The sequence below is a fragment of the Gavia stellata genome, chromosome 8 (genome assembly GCF_030936135.1).
Source record: "Gavia stellata isolate bGavSte3 chromosome 8, bGavSte3.hap2, whole genome shotgun sequence".
Classification (NCBI taxonomy): Eukaryota; Metazoa; Chordata; class Aves; order Gaviiformes; family Gaviidae; genus Gavia; species Gavia stellata.
Genome location: NC_082601.1, coordinates 31,121,618 through 31,146,507, shown reverse-complemented (window position 1 = coordinate 31,146,507; position 24,890 = coordinate 31,121,618). Strand labels below are relative to the sequence as shown.

At 37.5% G+C, this 24,890-nt stretch overlaps 1 protein-coding gene across 2 annotated transcripts; it reads right to left on the bottom strand.

Moving 5' to 3' along the window:
* Positions 1–2,157: 2,157 nt before the first annotated feature.
* On the bottom strand, positions 2,158–23,015 carry TRAK2 (trafficking kinesin protein 2). Of its 2 annotated transcripts, XM_059820088.1 has the most exons (16): positions 22,688–23,015; positions 21,516–21,710; positions 17,806–17,859; positions 16,943–17,013; positions 16,158–16,274; positions 15,063–15,272; positions 13,145–13,223; positions 11,242–11,372; positions 10,941–11,015; positions 10,156–10,293; positions 9,122–9,201; positions 8,222–8,425; positions 7,787–8,085; positions 7,166–7,444; positions 6,843–6,942; positions 2,158–6,261 (listed from the first exon to the last, which is right to left on the bottom strand). In XM_059820088.1, exons 1-16 carry the CDS (start codon positions 22,722–22,724, stop codon positions 5,583–5,585), a joined length of 2,748 nt encoding a protein of 915 aa, XP_059676071.1. In that variant the 5' UTR covers positions 22,725–23,015; the 3' UTR covers positions 2,158–5,582. The 2 variants fall into 2 exon arrangements, with proteins under 2 accessions (XP_059676071.1, XP_059676072.1); XM_059820089.1 differs by lacking the exon at positions 17,806–17,859.
* Positions 23,016–24,890: the final 1,875 nt, after the last annotated feature.

The following is a 24,890-nucleotide window of genomic DNA, read 5'->3' as shown; positions in this document are numbered from 1 at the left end:
TCAACACTATTTTCAGCACAAACCTAAAACACAGCACTATACCAGCTACTATGAAGAAAATTAACTGTACCCCAGCCAAAACCAGTACATGGGTTTTCTGTCTTTCCAATTTGAAAATTTCTGCTAAAAGCACAGCTTCTCTTGGGTTATCCAAACCTACGCACTGAGAGCTCAACTGCAAGAATTACAGTTATTTTCAAGTGGAGACTCCAACCCACACAAAAGGCCTTATTTTTATCCACTTCTCTGTTGTATAAAATGCTATTTAAAGGCCCTCACTCCTGGGAGACTGTCAAAAGTCTTTTAGCAGCGTGACCAACTAAAAGGAAAACAAGAAAGGAGCTGAATGCATTTCCAAGTCTCATCTGTGCAGAATCACTCCAGCATTTATTTTCAAAATTGCTAAAGTCCCATTCATTTAGGTGTGTTCCTGTTTTCTCCAGGAAGCTCTTCCTTGCACTTTGCTCAGGCACACCTGAGTTTTTGTGGTTAGTTCTAGCTCTTTTCCTGCAGCTTTAAGTGGGTTACAACTCCCTTCCTTTACTACATCTGAAGTGCTAGAGAACAAGTGGGGAAAAAAACCCAACCCTCCCCAAACTCCTACACTCTTACATAGCGTGTACAGTCTTACAACACAGCAGCCAGCTGTACTCCTCAGGCTCAGGTGTTTCAGGACAGCTGAAAACTCTTGAGTTCAACAGGAACTTGTACACTGACATTAATTTTCTTTTCATATGCACCATGAACAGCTTTGATGCAGAGAAAGCACATAGCCAGAAATCCCAACTCTATCAATATCTAACATTCCTCTGGTTCCACTTAGCTGCCTACGGCCATAATGCTGCTCTCGCTGTAGGACACACTTCTGTATTGTCATTAGTTAAGTTGGTAACACAGGCCTTTGTTCTGAGGACATGCAAATACAAATGCAAACATGTTAAGTACTCATGTGCATAAATACAATGAATATTAGGAAACAGTGTAAGTTACCTGCTTGCTAGTGAAGGAAACTTGGTCACCATCTCTTGCAACCCAGATGCTGGTGTTCCAGCTTGCAGCTCAATCCTGCCTAACCATTTATAGGTATGACAATTACAGAGAACAGTGAGAAGAGAATGTCTCCTCATGTCCAACTTTAAGCTGTAGCATATGAAAAGCTGAGCTGAAAAGTCAACTTCAGTCTGACAAGGGTGCAAGCCCTTCTCCTTCTTCTCACGTCGGAAAAATAAGAAAGATAAATAAATACAGGATACCTACCATCGGATAACGGTGGTTCTCTGCAATGTCATGCACACAGACTACTAGAGGAACCACTCTAACAGAGTGGTAACAGAGTAACTGTTAAGACTAATTCAAGTAAGAACCTGTTAACTGCAAATCAATGTTGTTCCCATTCTGTACCACTGAAGGAACCGAGTGTTTTGGGGAAAATGATCAGGAGCTTCCAGCCTGAAATGTGAGCGCAGGGGCTTGCACTGAAGGTGGTATGCACAGCCCCAGGCTGACACAACTGGCAAGAATATGGCACCTCTCTGCCACAAGAACTTCAGTGAGACCTACACAAAGGGAGTACTCTTCAAGGACAAGTAGCTTGGTTTTGATCTCTCCCCCGTTTTAATCACAAATACAGAGGGCTGACACCAGCTACTGAGATGGAAAAACAACAGTGTTCGACAACGGTGTTGTCTAACAATATAATGCTAGAGGAGGAACATATTAGCTGCTGTAAAATAAGAGGAGGGAAAAAAATCCCCAAACCAACACACACACAAAAAAACTCCAAAGCACCAGAGAACACGAATGCATTCATTTAAAGTGAGGCTCACTTACTCTGTAAGTAGTTAAATCTGTTCTAGATTTAAGCATCACACATTTACCATGCAGTCAGACGGCAGCTTGTACTGCAAATCTGCCTCCTGTAACTGCTTAGGTAAAAACGCAACAGCAAACAGCCCAGCACAGCCTGATCAAGTTTTTAAATCAATTTCTCAGCTTTTACAGCCACTACTTGTGCAGACAGCAACTCGCTAAGCTCGTGTACAGATAACAATCACTAAGTTTTAGCCAAAAAAGGCCTAATTTTATGTTTATTATAGAACACTGTAGTATAGATGACACCTGGAACAAACCACACAAGATGACCAATATACTGAAAAATGGCATGTTATATATGTTTATTAACAAATTTACATTCCACTATGAAACAACAGTAAGTGCAAAAAAGCAGATGAAAAAAATATCATGAAGTTCCCAGACCATTCAAACACTGTGTGTAATCCCCTTGTGTAACAGCCAAATGAGGCCCAAACCCAACATTCTCCTTCCCTCTCTGCTGCTGTCTGACTCCAGTAGACTTTTAACTTCGACCACAGGTATTTTGAGCATGCAGGCATCATTGAGTTTATAAAAAACAGTGAAACTAGAAAGCTAAAAATTTGTGCTTGGTTTAAGCCAATCTGAATAAAGGTAAATAGAAGAATTTCCTTCTGTCTCTTGAAACTTTCACAAGCATGGGTAAGTCCTTTCTTTCTAGTATCTGTTTCTGTCTCAAACCCGCAAGATAACAGAACCTTTCTGAAATGCAATTCTCCATTCCTTCTAGTTCTGCCTCACGCTCAACCAAATCACACTTGTGCAGGATCAAAAGATCTTCTGCAGGATCTCAGCTATCTTAGTCATGCAAGTTTGTCTCCTCTCTTACGGGAGGCAACAGAAGCCAAATCAGTCCCTACAATGATGGCAACTTTTAATATGTTCTCAGAAACACACATGTTATTCACAAAGTTTATCTTCTAGGTTTTGGCACAAAACAGTAAACTTGGAAGGAGTACCAATGTTCCCTGTTGCTGCAAGCTAGGCACATACATACAAAATGCGTATGACCATCCAAAGGTATAAACGCACGACAGAATTTCCACAATACTGCGCCACAGCATCAACCAACCGGATAAACACACAAACACAACGGTATACAGATTCTTCCATTTTCTTCTTGCCTTGTGTTAAGTATCTGATGATACATCATCCTACAGAAAACAAACCAACCTCTCGACATATCCATAGTGTTGTTTGAACTGAATCAGTTTGTATCGTTTGGCTATGGAATATGGAAGCGTCCCAAAGAGAAACATGCATTTAATTAATGTGCTTTTAGATAAATTTTTACTGAAACATGGTCTGCCAAAGGAATTGTGATGTAGCTGATTTGCTACTTCTGCTGGTAACACACAGACTGATTCAATGGCTGGAGTGATCTAACGAAGCTACTTAGAAACACAGTGTAACACCTTCAAAAATTTCTGTAACTTACATGTATTCCTATAATAAACACAGATAAAATGGACATACTTTTGTCACACTACACACTTCTCTGTTGATACCAAACTGTCTAATCTTTTGTTATCTCATTCCTGTTGTTTCCCTAGAAGTTACAAATACGCAGCAGACATACCCATCTTGGTTCACTGGAGAGCAAAATTGCCTCCCCTTGCTCCTTTCACTCTTAGCTTATTTAGCTAGGCAAGACCTCATGCACAGCTAAGAAAGTACAAACATAAACACTTACATGAAGAAATTAAATAGTTCTCATTTTAAAAACAAAATTAACCCGTATATAGTATTTTAAATAAAATTCACCTTTTATAAGGGTAAGATTTTGCTTAGAGAGCAAAAGGCAACTCCAGGAGTTCCTGAATATTTCTGTGCGCTGCTGACAGACAAGTTTCTTTTAAGAATTCCTGTGCAAGTTTGAAGTGATGACTCCTTTTCCTTTTACAAAAAAAGACTATTATATCAAAGAGTCATCACAAGATCTATATAACTGTAAAAGCAGAAAGGCCACATTACAAATTTCCTATAAACCAGGTTAAGAAGCTTTCTTTTCCTGCCCTACTCCACTCAACCCTGCAGCAACAAAGGTGCTGATTATGGTAGATGTGCCTTACGGCAAATGCAAATCAGTGTAATTATACTGATGCTTCACACCACTCACCCAGACAGGTACCAGCTAAGTCCCACATACACTGTAACAAGCAAGGTAAACTTTGACTCTTTTATCTAATTGTATGGAAACTAAACTTTAAAATAATTTTAAAATGCTGATAGGTATAGTGAAAAATTACATAAAGAACCTGTTTCCATTCAGGTCACTAGTGAAGACCCATTCCTCCAAGGAATTTTGGCCAAATTTTTTTTCTTCAAGTTACACTATAAATCTATTGTAGATCATTCAGTTATGACTAGAACCTTGGACAGGAAGGAATAAAAAAAACCAGCATGGGCAGTAGTATTTTGCTGACTACCAGTCAGAAATCAGATTTCTAAAATGGACTTCTCTTTTGAGACGGAAAGTCTGCCTCAGCTTTGTTCAGAATCACCCTCCATCATCAAAACACAGGATTTCAATGTAGACAAAATTGATTTATGTTCATTAAAATGCTGCAAAGAACACTAGCTTTCATCTTCCTGTTTCTGAATATAGAAAGGTAAACTTTGCTCTTAATGAAATCTTTTATATAAAATCCTGCCTAAAATCAGAAATAAGTGAATGAAAGGCATGAAGTTTACTGCAGAACTCTCAAATATACATAATGTCTACCTGTCAAGAGAAGAGTCAGGTTACTGGATTTCCGACACCTGTCTTGAAGTAAATGCTCTCCACTTATGTAAAGTAAAAAGAAACCCTGACTCAAGCACCTAGGGTTTATTTCCTTTTGCAACACTGAAACATGCCTGAGATTTTTGTGTGTGTGTGCAAAAATACCCTCATTTAAAAAGATGCACAGCACACTTTGGGAAGATTTCTTAGCTTGAATATTTCACCTAATACATAATTTCCTGCTTCATAATTCTTATTCATTGCACCTTCCTCTGTGTGCTTCAGAAGCTCTGGAAAGAAATTAACTTCTGTTAATACCTCACTAGCACAACTGCGCTCTTTCAAAATATAAATCCTGACCACCAGTTTCTGTGTTCGTAAACAGAAGTACTGTTTTCTTACATAGACCTAAAGGTTCTCTCCCCTGCTTCTCAAAATTGGGAGGAGTTCAAAGAGTACAGTTTCTGAAATGGAAAATACAAGAATAAAAAAAATAATCCAAGTTTTCGTATTAGTTTGCTACAGAGAGGAACTTGGACCAATAATGCTAGTCAGACTGATGGTTATTTTAATATTATATTTCAATGATACAGCCTGACTGCTAACAACTAGTAAAATACTGTGGTCGTATGGTGGAAAAAAATAGTACAGCACCTGCAAGACAGTTCTACACATACAGTTTAAAAGGTTAAAATACTGAGAATGTCCACAATGGTGTTTTATTTTTGCTTAAGTTAAGACAGATGCTGAAGGGGGTCTCAAAACTAAGCTTTGGTTTCTTCTTTCTTACCTTCCACAAAAGCCTTCTTCCTCAAACCCAAGCAATGCTCCTTTTCCCCTTGATCCCAACGCTTCTCTCTCCCACATCTTTAACATGCACGTGCCTTCTCCAACTCTTCTGTAACACATCTAACGATGCCTGTACTGGATGTTTATCCCTCATGTATTATTTACTATGCCAGAAGTCAACCATTTTTCAGACCAGTCAGTCCTCCTTTAGGATATCCATTTTTGATGACTGTGTGCAAACTGGAGCTCCCAATGCTCCAATCATGGCTGGAAGACTCTGGTTTCTTCTCAGTCCTGCCATTAAGTTGCTACCTGCATTTAAAAACACAGCCGAGTCCTGCCTCCGCAAGCTGGTCTCTGGCCCCTGATTCTTCCTGTGGTCCTGTGTCTCAGGGGGCTTGATCACCCTGGCAATACCCAGCCTCTTCAGTCTGTCCACTAGGTTCATCTTCAGCTGGCCTATGTCTGGAACATTACGGGAGGGCTTTAGGCCATACATTTCTTGCAAGAATGTTTCTGCTGGTCGAGAAGCCAGGAAATTTTCTGTGTGATGCACTCGAGGCTCAAACAGTGGAGGGGAAGGACATGGTGAACGCGAGGGAGAATTTGGTGGAGTAGAAGGAATGGGGAGAGTTCGAGAGGGCTGTAGCAAAGGCAGTTTTTCTAATATGGGGCTATCGTAAACCTTGGCAGAGATGCCTCGTTCTTGCAAAAGTGTAGCCAGACTGCTTGTGCTGCTGAAAGTAGTAGTTGAATCTCTTCTGTTGGTGAGAAATTCTCCAATACTAAGTCTGTAAGAAATGGCTGGAGTGCTCACTACTGGTTTTCCAATATTGCTGCCAGTATTTCCAAGTGAAAATGGGGCACCCACAGAGCTGAAATAAAATAAAAATGAATCAGAGAAGATGCACACGTTAGACATCTTTGTACCTGCTCTGTATTTGCCTTTTAGTATATAGAAGGCTTGAGAAAAAGTAAACTATCGCTATAGGCTGTGACAGTTTCAGCTTTAGTAGATTCAGAATTATTGTTCTGCAAAATATTTAGATCATAGTAGGTTGACAAAGAGGTTTTGATGTAAGTACCAACGAATTTACCTTCTGTGGTCACCTATACTGTATGGGATAGAATATCAATATAGATGTCCAGTAATAACTTAGTTTAAAAAAATGATGACAGAATCGAGAAAAAAAAAATCATCATAGAATCAATTTCATTTTTTTTTCAATAGGTATATGACACAAGGCATTTGCTATTTAAGAGTGTAAGTTTACTTCCTTTAAGTTACCCTAACCTGTTCTCACTCCCCTTTGTAATTACAACTATTTGTATGAGTAACATCGTATGTGTTGCCTAGCTGCCTTGGTATTTTTTAAAACTGGTCCATATATCAGAAGCCAGAAAGCAACTGTTTAATCCTGTGCATCAACATATAGGATGTCAGCAGTCATCATACCTGGGAGTAACTTGAGTGACATCAGATGGGTGAAGGATCCTACAGGTAGTAAAGGTAAACGTGGAATTTGTGGAAGACAGACACTTCCCTGGATTCGAGGCTGCAACGTGGAGAATTTACATCCATTGAGAGTAAAAATAAAGACATATAAGGACTAATCAAAGCAAAGTTTAAGATAATGTTATTATCACTGCTTTTTTTTTTTTTTTTTTTTAAGTAAAGAACAAAGACAGCAAAGAGTACTGTCGCAAGGTCAAAATACTTTCCATTGAGAAAAAGACATTGCAAAAAAAAGAGGGAAAAACACTATCCATGCTTCTTACCAGTGAGTGGTACTGCTGCTGAAGTAATAGGTGGCAGGAAAATCCCTGCCACTGGCTTTGCCACTGTACATTTCTTTTCCTCCGGGAAAGACTTTTGCACTTGAAATGTTATACCTCCTTCACCTTCTTTCTCATCATCCTCCTCCAAGTCAGAGATGTGGTACACAGTATCACCAGACAGAGGGGTAAAACCTTTTGTAACAACACCTGGTCTTGGGTCAAGAATGGTGCCTAGGTTGGGTTGAGCAAGCTGCTGCCAGTGAAAAAGGGTCTGAGATCCTGGTGTGACAAAAGAGAAGAGTCTCAGAGAGCCATTACCTACTATTGTATTGAGTTGCAAGAATACATGATCAAAAAAACTCCAGCCAACTGGTGCCAACACTGTGATACACACGGCATGCTTGGATGGCAATGCCAAGAAAAGGCTTAACACTTAATAACGTGTAAGAAAGCCAAGTAGGAAGTGATACTGATGAGCTAGTTGGCATGTAGCCTACCATATACTACTACTTCCCCTTACTGCATATCATACCTAGCTATACACACACCAACAATGATTTAGTTGGCAAATTAATGTAAAATCCTTTTCTGCTGATGAGAGAAGGAAGATCATCCTCTTACCTTCAATGGGTTTGACAATCTGCAATTTTTCTGGTAGGAGGACACGGAGGTTACTAGAGCTAGCAGAGAGATCAGTGAATTCTGAGTTTGTACCCAGTGAAAAACAGCTTTCTGTCGGTGTACTACAGCCACTAGCCCCTTCTTTCTGCTCAGCCAGCAAATGCATTTTTCGCTCCCATTCCTCCTCAAAGAACTGCTTCTCACTCAGGTAGTTCTGGCGACGGAGGGAGAGCCTGTGCAGAGCTGTGACTAAGTCATTGTCTCCAGGGGTTCCCGGCTGATCAGGATTATGAGTGTTTCTGTGAGAAACATCAAATAATAATAGATATTAAGACCATTAAATGAACTATTTCTCTCTTACACAGCAGAGGCCCAGCCTGGATTTAGTTTTGAATCAGTTAGTTTAGAAAGATGATAGCAGGCTGTGTTTCCTACTTCAAATTCTTCTCAGAGCTGCTCCTCTGGGTCATCCATGTATGGCTCTCCAACTGGTGTACGCCAGACTGGAAGGGCTTTGCTGTCATAACAACACTTGACCGATTAGATCCAGGGATTGGCAATGGGGCAGGAAAGGAAGAGGAGCGGCCACGAGTGACATTGGCAACCTTGACAGTGTCAAATACTCGTTTCTGTTGACCCCTGCAGAAAAACCAAGCAAACAAATGTGGTTTTCAGAAGCATTTTGAAGAAGATAGAATAAAGAAAAAGCTCTGAACAACAGACTTTCAAAAGTCTGCAGAGACCTCACTAAAAAGATTTAAGCCCAGAAAAATAGGATTGCCTAAGACACTCACATTTTCAGGAGTACTACTCTACTAAATATCAGAATTACCACTTACTTCAACCTGAAAGACCTGAATCTCTATTGATAACCACTTGAGAACATCCAGGAGCTTGTACTTTATTTATTCAATTTATATATGCTTTCAGAAGCATATATTTAATTTATTGCTTTTTGCTCAAAAGTAAGAGATCCAGGAACAGGTCTTCAGGACTTTGGAAACTGTTATCAGTCTTTCAGCTGTAATTTCATTTGCCTGAGAATTTTTTGATAAGCATTAACAGGGATAAAACTAGTGCTGTGCATCAGAGAATTTGCATCAAAAATGTCACAAATTAAAGAATGAAATAACATCCTTTTAGCAAATTCCCAGCTTCCTCATAGAATCAAATAAGAATAGTAGGTTTCAAAGTTGAAAAGATTACCAAATACTACAAAGCTTTTAAGTCACTTAGAACATTCACACTTGTAGATTGCCAGAAATCAGTTTCACCTTACTTAATACAAGCATACGGAAAAATATCGAAATAGCACATAGAGATCTGAAAACATACTTTTGCTTGGAGAAAACAGATTCATCACCCTGACTCAATTCCTTACGCATTGTCCCTTCAATTTCGGCTGCAAGGGAATCCTAGAGAAAAATAGAAACCAAAAGAGTTGACAAATTACATTCAAGTCTTCCTCCCAACAATTTTAGCAGAAACCATCTCTAAAAAAATACTCAAAAAATCTCCATTTGTTTCCCTGCTATCAGTATGTTTCAGACAAACCCTTCGGTTTGGAAGGGCATGGGGGGGAGTTTTCCACCGTAACTACACATATGTATAACCCGTATGGGTTCAATTTTCATTAGCAACATCTGTTTTTTCTTGGTACTCTTTATGTTGATTTCTTAAGTTAAGCTTAAGTTTAAGAGCACTTCTTACAAGACCAAACACGTACATGAGGGATTCTGTATACACAGAACAACCAACCAAAACCTGACAAAGTCCCAGCACAGCCCAGAAATTTTTGAGAGTACAATAATCAGAACATACCTGACACCAATAAGAAGAGGTAGATAAATGCCTTTAACCCTTTTCCATTGGTTTAGTCATCTCTGGCAATTAGTCTAAGGTCATGCATTTCTGAGGGTGCTTAAATTTTAATCTCACAAGATAAGGACATAAGATTACATCATAAACTACATAAAGGAAGAAAAATACTCTTTGAACTCTTGAAAAGATGCTTTGTTTCTTAAAGAAACACTGTCAAGTTATAAAATTCACATCAACATGGAACAATATACTAGCACAACTGAGCGCTAGCTGTAGAACATGCCAATTCCCATATTTAACAGAAAAGACATATAAAAAGGAAAAATGATTTTAATATCACAATATGGCAAGTGAATGATTAGTTTCCTAATACATAAAATTCTCAAAAGTGTACCCAGTAAAGAACCGAAAAACCATTAAATGAGCTACTTTGCCTACTACAAAATAGTGCTGCAGCTCTTTTAACAGCTGTTTTACTCATATAATTGTATGCTACTATAGGCCATATGTGCCAGTAGGTCTATGCCACGCTAGAGGTTATTTTTTACCACAGGAAATGCTCCACATGACTGGGGGTAGCAGAGACAAGCAACAGAGCTGGCTCTGCTGCGCAGCAACTTCACTTCTTCCTGTGATTCGTGCAACATCCCTAGGCACTCTGCATTCCGATCTTGCAAATCATGTAGCTGAAAGAGAAAAGAGGACATCACGTGACACCAGTAAGCTTCAACGAAGAGACAGAATGAAACTGAATTAACTCCTACAGAAACTTGTATCAACTGATTCAACACTGTAGTATTTTTCCAAATGCACAGCACATGCCAACATCTGGAATGCACAATGGTCAGCACAGCACCCACACCGATTTTAGTGTGAAGCATGAAGTCCAAATTAAGACTCAAAAGAGGAAAAAGTATGAAAAAATCCAAAGGAAAATACATCAAAAAACTCCGCAAATACAGTAACTGCTGATGCAAAAGAAGCAAAAAAAAAGAGAACTTCCTTAAAATCTAACGAGCTACAGTATTGTTGATATAATCAGTAATATTCACACTAAAACACTCTTTTTCTCATAACTACTAAGAATAATAACACCTCCCTACTTAGAACACCTTCCTTGCCTTTCATACTCCTGTGAACTAGAAAAATATTTGTGTAGACTTAAATAAAAATAATTATTCTTTTCCTCCAATCATATGACTCCAACCACAATGAGAAATGAAAAGCCCTACATAATTAAAAACCAATAGTTCCCATTCTCTCTTAGTTTTCTTTCTCTTGTATTCTATTCTAAACATTTATCCAAATGTATACATATAGAAGCCTTACGCACCTCTGCTGTCAGTTGTCTCTGAGCATCTTTGGAAGCTTGTAAGTGAAGTTTCAGCTCCTCCTTTTCAATCACATGCTGAAAGCACAAAAAGATGCTCATCATTTTCTCAGCCAATTTCCCTGAGAGAGTTGATCCTCTGCCATACTTTCCTGAAGCAGCCAGTCTCTTGCAGTGTAACCCCCTTGCTTGCAAGTCAATTTTTACCTGCTTACTACCTGCTGTAAGCACTGGCATGCACACCTGTGCGTGCGCACACAAACACACGCGCATGCTTGTACACTCTTCATCAGCATTCCCTTACTTCTTTGAGTTTATGTTGAAGATCAACAATCTGAGACAAGAGGGATGAGATCTCTTCCTGGTAGCGAACCAATTCCTCACTCTTCTCTGACAACTCCTCTGTTATTCTGGAAATGTGAGCATTTGTTTGCCCTATAAAACAGAAAAGGAACTTAGCAGAGAGCTTTTCCCAACATATGACAAAAAAACCAAACCAAATCCAAAACCCAGAAAAGATCAGCGAAAATCAACAGCAGTCTGCAAAATGACCAATACTCTTAGGAAATCCATTCATAATACATAAGTGCCTTAAAACATCTATACGGAAAAGATAAAGAGAAGCGATGGGGAGGAGGAGGATAAAGAGAGTTAACTTCAAATGCAGGTATAACATATTAAGAACTAAGTATGCAGAACCTGAAATACATATTGCAGGCATGCGAAATGACCATAACAAAACCCAAGGTAAGCTGCTACAAACAATTTCAAATTACATACTGGCTCATGACCAAGGCTAGACTTGGAATATGCTGAAGCAGTCAGGCTCTGAATTGATATGAACTACCATTCTCTGTAAGCAAAGGCATTTTGTCAGACCTTGTCAAGTGTAACATACGCCTGTTTAGCTCTTGATTCTGGTCACTATCTGTTCCTCAAAGATCCACTGCATACAGTTTCCAGTTTCTTTCTTTCTTTGAGCAAGCACTTCATCAAGTGAGATGACAAAGCAACTCAAAAAGCTGAAATATTTTTATGCAGTTAGTCTTGCTTGTATACTTGCCCTGAAAGCATAGCAAAGTCATAATAAAGTCTGATCAATCTTGCATAAAGGTCCCACTACAAATTTAGCGGTTATTGTACTTCACAGATTTACTGCAGAACAAGGTTTTGCCCACGGGCCTGTGGACATTTAAGCTCACAGTGAGATACCTTCTTCCTGAAGATACAAATTTTAAAGCTGTAGACTAGACATCCTTTGGGATAAGATTCTTTCTGTGAGTCTAAATTACGTAGCATGCCTAATGTGCTATAGAATTGAGCAAAACAGAACTCACAGACATTCTCACTGAAGGAAAATAAGAGAGCTTATATGAAATAACTTCTATTTGCAAAGGATATGTATTTTCTCAGGGGGAACAGAGTAAATTAACAATGAACTAAGCATCAATTCATAGTATTTTATGGTCATCTGGAACAAGAAAAAACAAGCAGCAACACAGTCGTCTTTATGGTGGTTGTATATATAAAAAAAATCTTAAAATATAAGCTTAAGGTTATTATGCACAAAGGAAGTAGCACACATCAAATGATTACAGATAAAAAACTGCACCACCAGGTTACACAATCACCACACAAAAAAAAAGGATTGTTCCTTATTGTTTCAGAATACTTAACATGCATTTCTATAAGAGTAGCTGCAATTCTTTGCAAATAAGTAGTCCCCAACACAAATATGGACAACTGTTCTAGACAAATTAAAACACTTGCCAAATGTAAATGCTTTGGTTCATAATATGTATTTTTAAAATAAACTAATGTGGTCATAGATATATAGTAATTTAGAATAAGCATTTAAGAGTCTATGCACTGATACATTTCAGTGTCAAGTGTGCTGAATACTCTATACAAGACATATATTTTGTTCATTTTCCAAAGTCTGTAGGCCTCAGTTTAGGAGGTTTATGGACATTAGATTTTGTGTTCATTTTCTCTCTCTAAACAGAGTACACATACCTGAAGTTGAATGACAGAGTGAAACCTGATGAAATATGGAAACAATTTTGCACTTGGATAAAGAGCAAGAATTGAATAATTGGCATAAATTACTGAAGCTCATTTTTTGATTCAGGGATAACTAAGAAGGTGTAGGCACTAGGTATTTCAAATACCATTTTGCCATTGCAAGATACAGCCTGGATACTCACGGAGCTCTTTGACACAGTCATTGACCAGCTGCTGTTCCTTTTCTTCATACGTAATGGTTTCTGTCTTCAGATGGCAAGCCTTCAAGAAAATTATTGGTATTCCAATTTCAGTTTATCTATACATATATTAATGTTATAAATTTTTATTTCTGAAATTCTTGCAACTGAAGAGTCTCCCCTCTATGTATCTTTATAATTTCTATGCATCTTGCCATGCTTCCTAACCATTTTCTCCACCATAACCTGTTTCCCTGAATTGTATAGGTCTTTTGAGTGAGAGACACACAGACACATGAACAAAACCTGATCTCTCACCTCTAATAAAAAATTGTTGCAAAAATATGTAATTTGGTAGGGAAAGTAAACCAACACAGTAATCAGAAGTAAGCCATTTAATTTGCTTCAAAACTCCTTAAGGCAAAGGAATCTTGAAAACTGAATGATGTTAGCCAAATCTTTCATGGCACTGAAAAGCTCTCAGTAGAACAGCTTTTCTCCGTATTCCCCAACTAGTCTATTTAGACTGTAAATTTTCTGGGCCACAGACCGAGTATCACAACAAGTCTAAACGACATCAAGCATACTAGATTCCCACTTCTGTTTCAATGATGAGGATGATAATATTAAACTTTGCACACATAAGTCTTCTATATTCAGGACTTGCCAGTAAGTGACTTATCATAAAACGTAGTAAATGGGTTTAAAGATCATGCAAGCAAGTAGAAGTACAGCTACACAAATGCAGATGAACACGCTTCTTTACATAATGCTGTCACATGAAAATAAAAAAAAAAAAGCAAATATAGGCTCAATATGATTGAGGCTATTTCAAGTCAGTGAAGGTTATGTTCAATCACAGAATGATAGCAGTCTCTTTTCAACTCAATTTTTTCACACTAAAGTAGACTAAATCTGATCCCTGATCTGTGAAGTCCTGTAATCATACACAGGGTTAGGAGCATAAGAAAAGCAGTCTGACCTTCTCCTCCAGCACTACTAAATTATCCATTTGGTCTTAGGGAGTTTTAGGAATGATGTGCATCTCAGGCCGAATATTTTGGAGACAAGGGGAAAAGTATATTTTGTTCACATTAAAAAGAATCTAGTCTCTCCTATACTGCTGTAACAAGCTTGTATTGGGAAAGGCTTACACAAAAAAAACCCCAAAACCAAAACAAGAAAACCACACACACCAAAGAAAAAAACCCCCACCTTTCTTACAAACAACACTCCCCTTTTCTTAAAAACAACAAAACCCCCCACTTTTAACCAATTTCCTACGTTTCACTCTCCACCTCTGAAGAAGAGACACTGCATCTGTAGATTCTGATCCTTGTAACCTCTGCTGTCGGTTCCATGACTTTTATAGCCATTTATTTTGTCTGGCCATTTAGTCTCTATCCTTGTAATGGCACAGTGCCTGTACTCATGTTTTACACATGAGAGACCAATTAAAATACAGAGACTAATCACATAGTTAAAACTAAGTGTGTCTTTAAAAGAATTTGAGTAGAACCTTATTAATCCTTAATATTGAAAATAGGCTGACAAAAATGTAATGTCAACGCAACTGAATCCCAAAATACTACTACTAATCGCAGTCAGATCTATATCAAAATAGGTTGCACAAACTTGAGGGCCTGATGGGTCCAAATACTTTCGCTGGGTGCTTACATATATTCCCATATTCTTTCACATACTGTAAAAGCATTGAGGAAGGACTACTAGAGGACTCTGGAGATAATGAAGAGTAGTGAAGGAAACAGAAGCATGTCAGGGCTAGAGGGAAAGTGTTTGGGTATGATTTGAATACAGTGATACAAATATGCTTCAAGAGAAACACAAATGCTAGGTTTTTTAACCATTCTGATTTATTTCATATCCAGAATACGTGGTATACACTGTAAGTCAGATATACCTTCGATCGGAGAGCAAGGTTCTCCTCTTCCAGCTCCCTGAGTTTATCTTGCAAGACATCCAGCTGCAATAGATCGTGTGATACATTGAAAGACTCATTGAAACGAAGTGGCGTGGAACAGCTGGAATCTGTTTCACTCTCCTCGGAAGCAATCGAAACAATACGAAGCAGGTCATCTTTCTTTGACAGTTCATGCTGCAGCTGGTTAACCTATGACAAAAAAAGATCACTAGCTTGTGAATTATACTTAAGCTATACAATATTACAGTGTATTACTTACACAGCCTCTTGGAACGTCACCACTCCAGTCTAAAATGAGATTAAATGAGACTCACAGGTCATGATGGATTTATATTTGCACATAAGCTTCAGGCTGTATTTATTTTATAGGAAGTTCACAAAATCAGAATTTTAACACTGTAAGGGAGACTGAAAATTCAAGATAACATAAGAATGGACTAATATTTTAATAGTTTCCTTCAAAGTAATTTTCCAGCTGCTTTGATACATGTTTATAGTTTAACATGCTAACTGTCATTTTGATTATGACTACTTTTCTGAACTGTAACTTCCTGGAGAAAAGGACTGATAAACATCTATCCATATGTGTAGACTGGTCCCCCCCAAGTCCGTACATTAAATGAACTGCAGGACAAATAAAAATGAGAGAAGAGAGAGATCTCATTCAGATAAATTCTACTTTGCATATCTACATTTTTATATGAATACATAAATTTATGCTGTCCTACAGTTAATTATGAGTATGTATTTATTACCAGCATACTGTTTCATACAAGCAGCTGAAGCCACTTCACTGTAACTTAGACTACATCGGTTGACTTCAGGGTTAAAAAACTTGGGTTATTTTACAGGTTGTCAACTATTTAATTATTTTTTAAGAAAGAACAACAAGGAAAAGATTAGATCAAGAATCTGTGCTTAAAGGAACAGATGGAGTAAAGATCACAGAATCATAGAATCGTTTAGGTTGGAAGAGAGTAGCAATCGTGCTTTCACAATGAAATAATACATTTCTATTAAACCTCTTCCCATCATCATAAAAAGAAAAAAAGGGAAAAAAAAAAAATCACTCACTCGATCTAGAGTTTGTCCTAACTGTTCTTCTAGTGCTTCATTCTGTTCCGTCAACAGATGGTTTCGCTTAAGGAGGGCTTGTCCAATTCGAGCTGCCAGTTCCAGGTCCCGATCTTTCTGCTCACAAAATGAGAACAAATGTCTACTTTTGATCAGATAAGGTTTAAATTCAGAGTAGTTTTAGATTTTCCTAGCTATAGTTTAATGCAGCACCACTCTGAAATGCCCCTTCACTCTCAAATGGATCAATATTGTTAGAACAGTGATTAATGCTTCGTATCATTTAGATCCAGAACACATCCATAACTGTGTTTCTTGATATAGCACATTCTCTTCCACAGTCATTTGCAGTAACAGGGGGAAGAGAAAGCACTAAACCTGGGGACAGTTTTGGTTTTTGTGCTGAGTACCAGAGAGCTTATATGAGCTCTGTTGAATCACACAAAGAAGCCATATATACTTAGGCCTGTGGTCTTTCAAGTGACACTTTCTCCAGAACAGGCTGCTTAACTTGAATAGTGATGACAGAGTAGAAGAAAAGGAGCAACAGTAAAGCAGAAGAAAGCTGCTTCTTTCTTACACCTCACTGGCTCCATGGGTGCCCATAGTTTTGATAAATTTTGTTTCTGAGATGGAACAATCCAATGGGCAGCTTCTCATTACCCATGTGTTTGATAAGCAGCTCCTGAAGATAACTGAACCAAAATTTCCAGTAGCTGAATAAAACCCTTCCTCAAATACATGTCCTCAAATATATTAACATAGCATTATAGAGACAAGCATACCTCAGCTAACAGATGTTTGACCATGTCAGCATCACTGGAGGTTTTCTGCTCTACATTATCTGTGCCAAGAACTGAGAAGAGAAAAACATATTTACTGAAGTAGCTTAAGTACAAGACGACTGCTGGGAAGGAAAAGAGCTAAAACTCAGAGGATGTTGTTTATATAAAAATACAGTACTTAGTTGATGACACTAGCGGAGGCTATGAAAATGCATCTTAACTTCATAAATATGAAACAATACTCATTTGGGAGACTGATACAATGACATATTGAACATTTACAGCTTTCAGCAGTATTAGCTAAAACCTGAGGTGCTCACACATCCTTCAAATTTAGAAAAAGAAGAAAAATCTCTTAAGATCAACTTTTTGAATACAGCTAAGCTGTTAAATCATCCAGCCTGCTGGAGAGAGAGGGAAGAGTATACTGGAGCATATCCAAATATAGCTGAACACATCTGCAGACTTTACCCTTGAAACAAAATTCCCATTAGTGTATGTGACAGCTATACACAGGAAGTATGGAAACCCCAGAGACTAGCCATGAAAATGTATTTATTAAGTGCCTGATCATCTTAGAAACACTTAAAAAGAAATGGGATAATGTATGTCTACAATTTAGATGTAGCAGTAAATCCTATCTTACTGATTGAGTTAGTTTGAAGTTTGAAGAGCTTGCAAAACTATTAAAAAACTGAGAACAAGTAGGATTTGAGAAACAGGACTAGGCCAAGAATAAACAAAGCATGAAGAATTTGTGACAACTCTGAACAAAACACAGTGCTAAAACACAAAGCACTGGTCTGCTCTAGTTCTTGTCCTGAGAAACAGAAGACACTAGTAAAGAAGAAATCTTAAATTACCTTGAGCAAATTTGTGAGATCCAGCCAAGGAGGAGGAAGGAAGTTCAATAAGAGCTACAGTGACAGCAAATGAAAAGATATGGGGGGAAAAAAGAACAAAGAGGAGAAAGAATTAAAATGTAAGGAAATAGGTGATTTATTTGCAAGCCTCCACCACCACCAAAAAATAAATGCACGTGTAAATATACTTTTTACACTACTAACACTTTCTTAGAACTTTTGAAGAACCATTTAAATATGATTCCCTTCAGGAGCAGAATTATACATCTCACTTGCAGGTGCTGGATGTTTGTGTTTGTCCACGTTCAACAGAAATTTGCTATTTTTGCTTTATGGAATCAGGATCATGAAAGTAAAGAAGGCAGCAATATAAATTTAACAAATATAGAAGTATCTGCTTCAACTGAAGGTCTAAGTTAACCTGTTTTGAAACTACTTTCATCATCACTGCACTGCAAAATGAGATTACTATGGATTTGGACTAGATCTATTTCTGAAGATTTCCTTGACTCTTTTACCTTGTTTAAATTTGATTCATACCCTGAATACACAGTGGTATTGGTTCTCAGGTTTTTTTCTTTGTTCTTGTTGAGCACTGCACACTTAGTTATGACACAGTGCACACTAACTTTATTTACATATGTTATATAAGCTATGTATGTCCTTTACATCCATAATGTCCATAATTAACCTTTTAAAACATATCACTAAGGCTATACTAGAAACAAAAACAAGTTGCATTTCAGTATAGAAAGAAACTTTCTTGAAGTCTTGAAAGACAGGAGAACAGAAAGAACAATATAGAAGAAAAAGGTTTACTGAACTCTTTCTCTTAGAGCTTAACAGAAAAATAAACCAAACTAACAAATCAAATGCTTTTTATCAAGTATATCTGTAGGCATAAAAACCCAACACATGCCATTCAGGTATTTGGGAGCTTTGAATTTACAGCATTGCCATTTACTAATTGCATTTCTAAGCAGGGCAAAAATAGAAACTTAAAATTTAAAGTACCTATCTATCAGTAGCATAACATGCATTTGGGAGGTCAATTTTACTGTACCACTTGGTTGCTGGTACTGGTTGCTGAGAGGGGACTCCAAACTTACTAGTATTTGGAAAATTCACTGCACATACATAAGTAAGTTTCAGCGATTACGGGCAGAGTATTACAGCCAGCTCTCCTGTGGTAACTGTCTCCACCAGGTGATTCCAAGTTAAAAGTTTCTATCCAATGCTAAGTGACCTTAATAAAGATTTACACTAATTATAGACAAGGTTACTCAGGTAGGTAGGTTCCTAAAATCAAAAGCAAATATGTTTACTCTGATAAATGAAATCACAGAACTAACAGCTTTGAAACTTAGCTCTATACAACTTTTCTTATTTTCTCACAGTACCGGATCAAAATTATACATAGTTATAATTCTCTCTTGTGAACATGCATACGTGCAATCTCTCCTCACTCACCTTGCCAAGTGAAAGCTGCAAGCAACTCTTCATTTTGGTTAATATTCTTGTTACGTTGTGCCATGTCCCTTCATTCACAAATACAAAGTAGTTCTAAAGGCAGATGCTTTGTAATCGAGGGCTTCTTATGCTACCACAGTTGAAGCAGAAAATATTCTGCCACCTCACTGAAAACACTGCCAGTGAGAACTCAACTGGTCATTGGAGAAACCTTCTAATAGGCAGCAGCAGCCATAAAAAGAGGAGGAGCTCAAGTGCAATAACTTTGTGGGGGTTTTGGGGGGTTTTGGGTTTTGTTTTTTTTTTTACCTTGGATGTCAACCACAAATTCACTCAAACTGTGAGTTTAGCATTCTCTTTAGGAAAAAGTTTTAAAAATGTTTCCATACATATATATGGAGGGGGAGATATGCACATAAAAACCCCAAGTTATGCTTCAAGAGTATGATTGCCACATTTATTCCCAATTCCAGTCAATGGAAAGAAAGATACAAATTTCACCTAACAAGCTATTCAGCAATGATGATAACTAAATCTTGATATATACACGTATTTGTTTGGGACCTTCCCAGTATCTTCCTGTAATTTACTAGGCTCAAAAAAGCTAATATGATGACTACTGTGTTCAATCTCTTTAGACAATTTCTAGAAGAAACATAAACCGTATTTATCTTGAGTTTATATGACTCAGCAGTTACAACAGTGTTCTTAGATGATAGAATTAGTTTTGTATGTTATGCCTAACAGTTATCTTTTAACTTAACGTCAGTCATTGTTACAACTAATTTTTGAGAATACCAAGAAAACATCTATGGCAACTCTTCAAAAAACTCTCACAACAGTTTACTATTTTCACAGGACACTTTCTATAGTTAAAAAGAACTTTACTCTGGGTGAAAAAGCAAGACACCACTTTCTGTAGTACCTTGACAGGCAAATAATACATGACTGCCTTCATTAAAACATTGTTGATAAAACCCCTCCCTCTCATTACAGTTTGGAAATGCAGGCTCACACTGACTGAAGGTCCTTCTCTCAGAGCTCTGTGTTTCATCACACTGGAACTGCAGGTGTTGACCGGAGAGTTTCAGCAGAGCCACATTTGATGTAAAGTTCTTTCCAGCAACGACAGACTCTGATCCCACCTCTTTATAATCAAAACTTAGAGGCAAGTACACACCCCATTGACTACACAACCGCTTCCAGTGAACTACAAAAGTGTTCACTCAACTAAAAAATCATTTATGCTTGCAATATTATTATCAGAAACAGACCGAGCAATAAACATTAAGTGGCTTTTCAAATACTTTCCACAGTTAAAAAGAGTTCCAAGCCTGCAAGTTCAACTGATAACAAGATTGCTTTAAATTGTCAAGCACTGCATTCTTAGGAGGTAATATTTTACTTACTCATTTCTTATACACCCTGGGTGGAGGCTTAAAGCACCATCAACAACAAAAAACCCCTTTCAAAGGTGGCATGTACAAGGAAGAAGTAATCATTAGAGACTGTATATAAATACCATGGTCATACATAAACACCAAATTCAATCTCCCAAGTGGTTTGTTCCAATATATGGAGGAAACAGGACTCCCCCACTTCTCTAAAGTGATTACAATGCATTCTCCTCTTTTCACATGAAAACACTTGAAACTACAGGCAAGTAAGTGTTCAGTTCTTTTGGTAGCCTTCCATACATTTGATTTTTAACACATTAAAGGTTTCATCATGTCATCAGAAGCTGCCCATTTTCTTCCTTATGATCTGCTAGGTTTACGGAGAAGTTACTTGGTATTTTCAAAACTGGAAGGCAGTGATCAACAGTTATCTAGTACACACCTATCTGTCATTCACACCATTTCTATCTCCAGAAGAAGCCATTGACATAAAATATCATCAAAAGAATGCCAGCATCATTAACGTTCCTGAAAACAGAGCTGCTGCATACTCCGTACCGCTTGTATTACATCTAATCTAGCACAATTCTAGGTTCCTGCCTCTTTTTCACTATCACATGTTCCCACTCTTATTTCTATGTGAAATCTAATGATCAGGCAGCCATGGGACATGCTAGATCAGCCCTTAGAACTGCAGTGCTGACCTGCAAGCACTTCCCCTGAACTCAGCTTTTTCTTCCACCTGTCCAAAGTTTTCCAGATTTGAACACTACATAATATTTACAGTTTTCTCTTCAATAAACAAAAAAAAAAAAAAAAATTCCTAGGCCCAGCTATACTCACTCATGTAACGGAAGGGCTCCTCATTGTGAACTGGAGAAGTGATTTCAGGAAGATGGCCGTGGCAGGCAGGGGACTGAATCCAGTCTTGATTTTCATACAGATACAGGGAGTCCACTCGTAACTTGTAATCTGGCAACTGTTCTTCTAGCATGCTCACCAACTCTACCTCAGGAAGGTCCCCACTGGAGCAGACATCTGGAAGTGAGTAAATGCCAGTAATAGTACATTACTATTAAATATGACATGTATTTAATATTGCTACAGTAGTATACTTTCTATATACTATAAAATACTTTCTAAACCTTCAGTAGATTTGAAAATAATTATTCTGTACTGGACAAATTACCAGAATACTTACTGAATCAATACTTGATTTACATTGTAATATTTGTAAGTTCCTCATGCCTAACTGACTCTACATCTTCCTGAAAAGCCGGTCTAGCCATGATTCCCTGTAACTTCTTGAGTATGATGTATGCAATGAGTTTCAATTTCTGTCTTTTCTTTTAGTTCCTGAACTAAAACACAGACTTATATTTTAACAGCTATTGATTTTGTAAGGTTTCATTGGCTTTAGCATAGTTACATTTCCCTTTTCTGAAGGAAATTCACATTTTTCTTGTTCTTCTGTGTATCCTTTTTTTTGTAATGAACATAGATGTAAATAATCTTAAAGTAACTACAAAAAATCAACTGAATGCTCCCTTGAAGTCAGGGAACAAATACAAAATTCCATCATCATCCATACGGAATCACGCTCTGAGAAACACGATACTCAAAATCCTGGAAAGGAAGTTTAGCTCTTCCTGTGTTGTCATCCCCCTTAATCTCTTCACAATTATTACCAAAAAAAAAAAAAGAAACATCAATTCGAAGTTGCTAAATACTGCATATCAAAGGTATACAATGATTATCTTTCCAACATCTCCACTAAAGATAAAGACTATCTTCAATATCTTTCAATGGAAAAAATGCCAATGTTGATTATTGACACTGAGAATTTTACAAACATTTTACAATGGAAGCTGATTTTACAAGCTAGTTAAGAGGACTCACCATTTTTGTTCATTTGCAATAGCAGATAAGCAATACAAAGAACGTTGTTTTCAGGTTGGTGTTCTATAATATGTTAGATACACTCAGGATTTGTAACAGTTAATTCTTCAACTTACCAGAGATGCTCTCCAAGCCCCTGTGATCAAAATTCATGAGTCCTTTCTTCACAGTTCACTTCTTTGGAAATAGCATTCTGTAGTCAGATTGTGCACCGTCCCTTTATTGTTTTGGTAGAAAGATGGTTTTGGTTTACAGACAGAGTAAGTGAAAGCCATCAAGCCATCGAGACACTAACAAGTCCGGCGTCAACTCACTTCTATAGACTGGCTGATACTCCAGATCTATTGCCATCTTAGGACATGCTTATTTCACCTGGGCACCTACTGATCAGTAGACGTATCTATAGGATATTTTATGTAAGCTTCACGAGCTTCTCAGCTCAGCCATCATCTAGAAATAAGAGAATGCCAAACAGATGTCAGTCTTTCAAACGAGACAAGTAAATTAATGTGATTTCATCTCTTTCAGTCTGAATTGCCTCCCTGCACTATCATTTAACTAAATTTTAAAAAGTAAACAAACATTTTAATTTCCAGTTTACACATTATATGTTAAATGTAGCGTTAAAAATATGTCTTTTCCCTGCAGATATAACATCTCACCTTCAGCATCGACTTTGTCAATTACCTGTTTGTCTATACCATTCCTCCTCTTCCATATAATATTTAGTGTATGACAGGTTCATTCACTGAAATGAGGCATTTCTCTTTTTACTTTAAAGGACAGCAGCTCCAACTAAACAGAAATTTTCTTCAGGCTACTAGATTTATTTAAAGCAATGGATTCTAAAGGCAGGATTTCAAAACAGTCTTTCTTAGCATTTTGATTATTAAAAAAAAAGTTTTGTAGGACTGTTTGCTTTAATCTCTTCCCCTTTAGAAGTCTGTTAATTAAAAATCAGATCTATCGGAAATTTACTTCACAGATCATGACAAAATTTGTGTTTTCTCTTCAGCAGGAACTCATTTAAACCAGAAATGAAACTACCCTGACTAATTGAGATAACCTATCAGAACAGTTTATTAAAGTAAAAATTCTGCTGTTCCCTTGCCAAGACTGATCAATCACCTTCCATGTAAAATACAAGGGTAGTCCTAGATGACGGAAAAAAAATAAAATGAAAGAGAACAGAAATCTCATTTTCCCTCCTCCTACATTCAGTAAACACTAAGTTCTCTTGAAATCTTACATTAATTTCAAATTTGCCCTTAACAGTTTTCCTAAGATCTCCCATCACCAAGCACAACAATCACAGGTTTGTCTCGCTGTTTGTAGCAACCTCTCATTTGACAAGATCAAAATGGACAGTGCAGGAGCTTTTTAAAGAAAGCCTAGAGCTTGCCAGTTCATCTGTTTGTGGACTTCGGCAGGAAATCAAGAAAGAACTTTCTTCCATTAACGTCAGCTCATACTTGTGAGCAGTATCTTCTTGCTTTGTCATTTATTTATTTATATATGTACTTTATCTACCAGTTTCAATTATTATCCGTATCAGACACTTATTAAAAACAGTAAGACTGAGATTTCAGAAACATTTGCTATCTGAATGTATAGCTGCTTCTAACACTAGTTTGTCATTTTTTCCAAGAGGCTGTTTTTTAAATGAATTGCTGAAAAGCATTAACTATACACACGCGCGCGCAAATCTAAAACCACTCAATACAGCAGAAGACGACACTTAAGACTGCTGTAGATCCACACAGGCAAGACGATTTTATCTTGTAATAAAAAGAGTCACTGTAGAGCGAGACAAAATTCAGCAGCATACGACAGTTTCTTCACAACTCTGAATCTTTTTCCTTTGAGTTTTAATCATGTAAAAATGAATGCTACTTCCTCTCAAGATTGGATTTAACCTCTCTTCTAAGTAGCGCAAAGCAGAAACACTACTTGTTGTGGGTCAATCTCAGTTCAGCCAAAGGGGGAAAAAAAAGAAAAAGAAAAAAATCGTTTGGCTCAAAGTTTTCTAGAGCAACAGGCCAACATCAAGCTATTGAATTGAAAGGGCAACGTCATTTGTAAAACCTTTGAGAAGTTTGCTAGATAAGCAAACACCATAAAAGTTAATGCTCACATTTCCAATGCGTCTCATAGCTTTAGTTTAGTGCCATGGGGTAACTTCTCTGGAAATTCAATCAGCTAGTGCACTGTGCAGTACCACCTCGAAAGTGACTCCATGACACTTTTACTTTGCAGCTATAATACTCTTTCCTAAGTGCAAGTTACAACTTCCTTCTGCAAGTTACAACTATAATTGAA

Excerpts from the sequence above, each read along its gene's own strand:
- TRAK2 (XM_059820088.1), bottom strand. The coding sequence starts at position 22,724 with ATGAATTTTGATCACAGGGGCTTGGAGAGCATCTCTG. Across the intron at positions 8,426-9,121 it reads TCTGTTTTCTCCAAGCAAAA|GGGTCAACAGAAACGAGTAT; the intron begins GTATGTTTTCAG and ends GTTTTTCTGCAG. Across the intron at positions 7,445-7,786 it reads GATTGTCAAACCCATTGAAG|GATCTCAGACCCTTTTTCAC; the intron begins GTAAGAGGATGA and ends TTGTCACACCAG.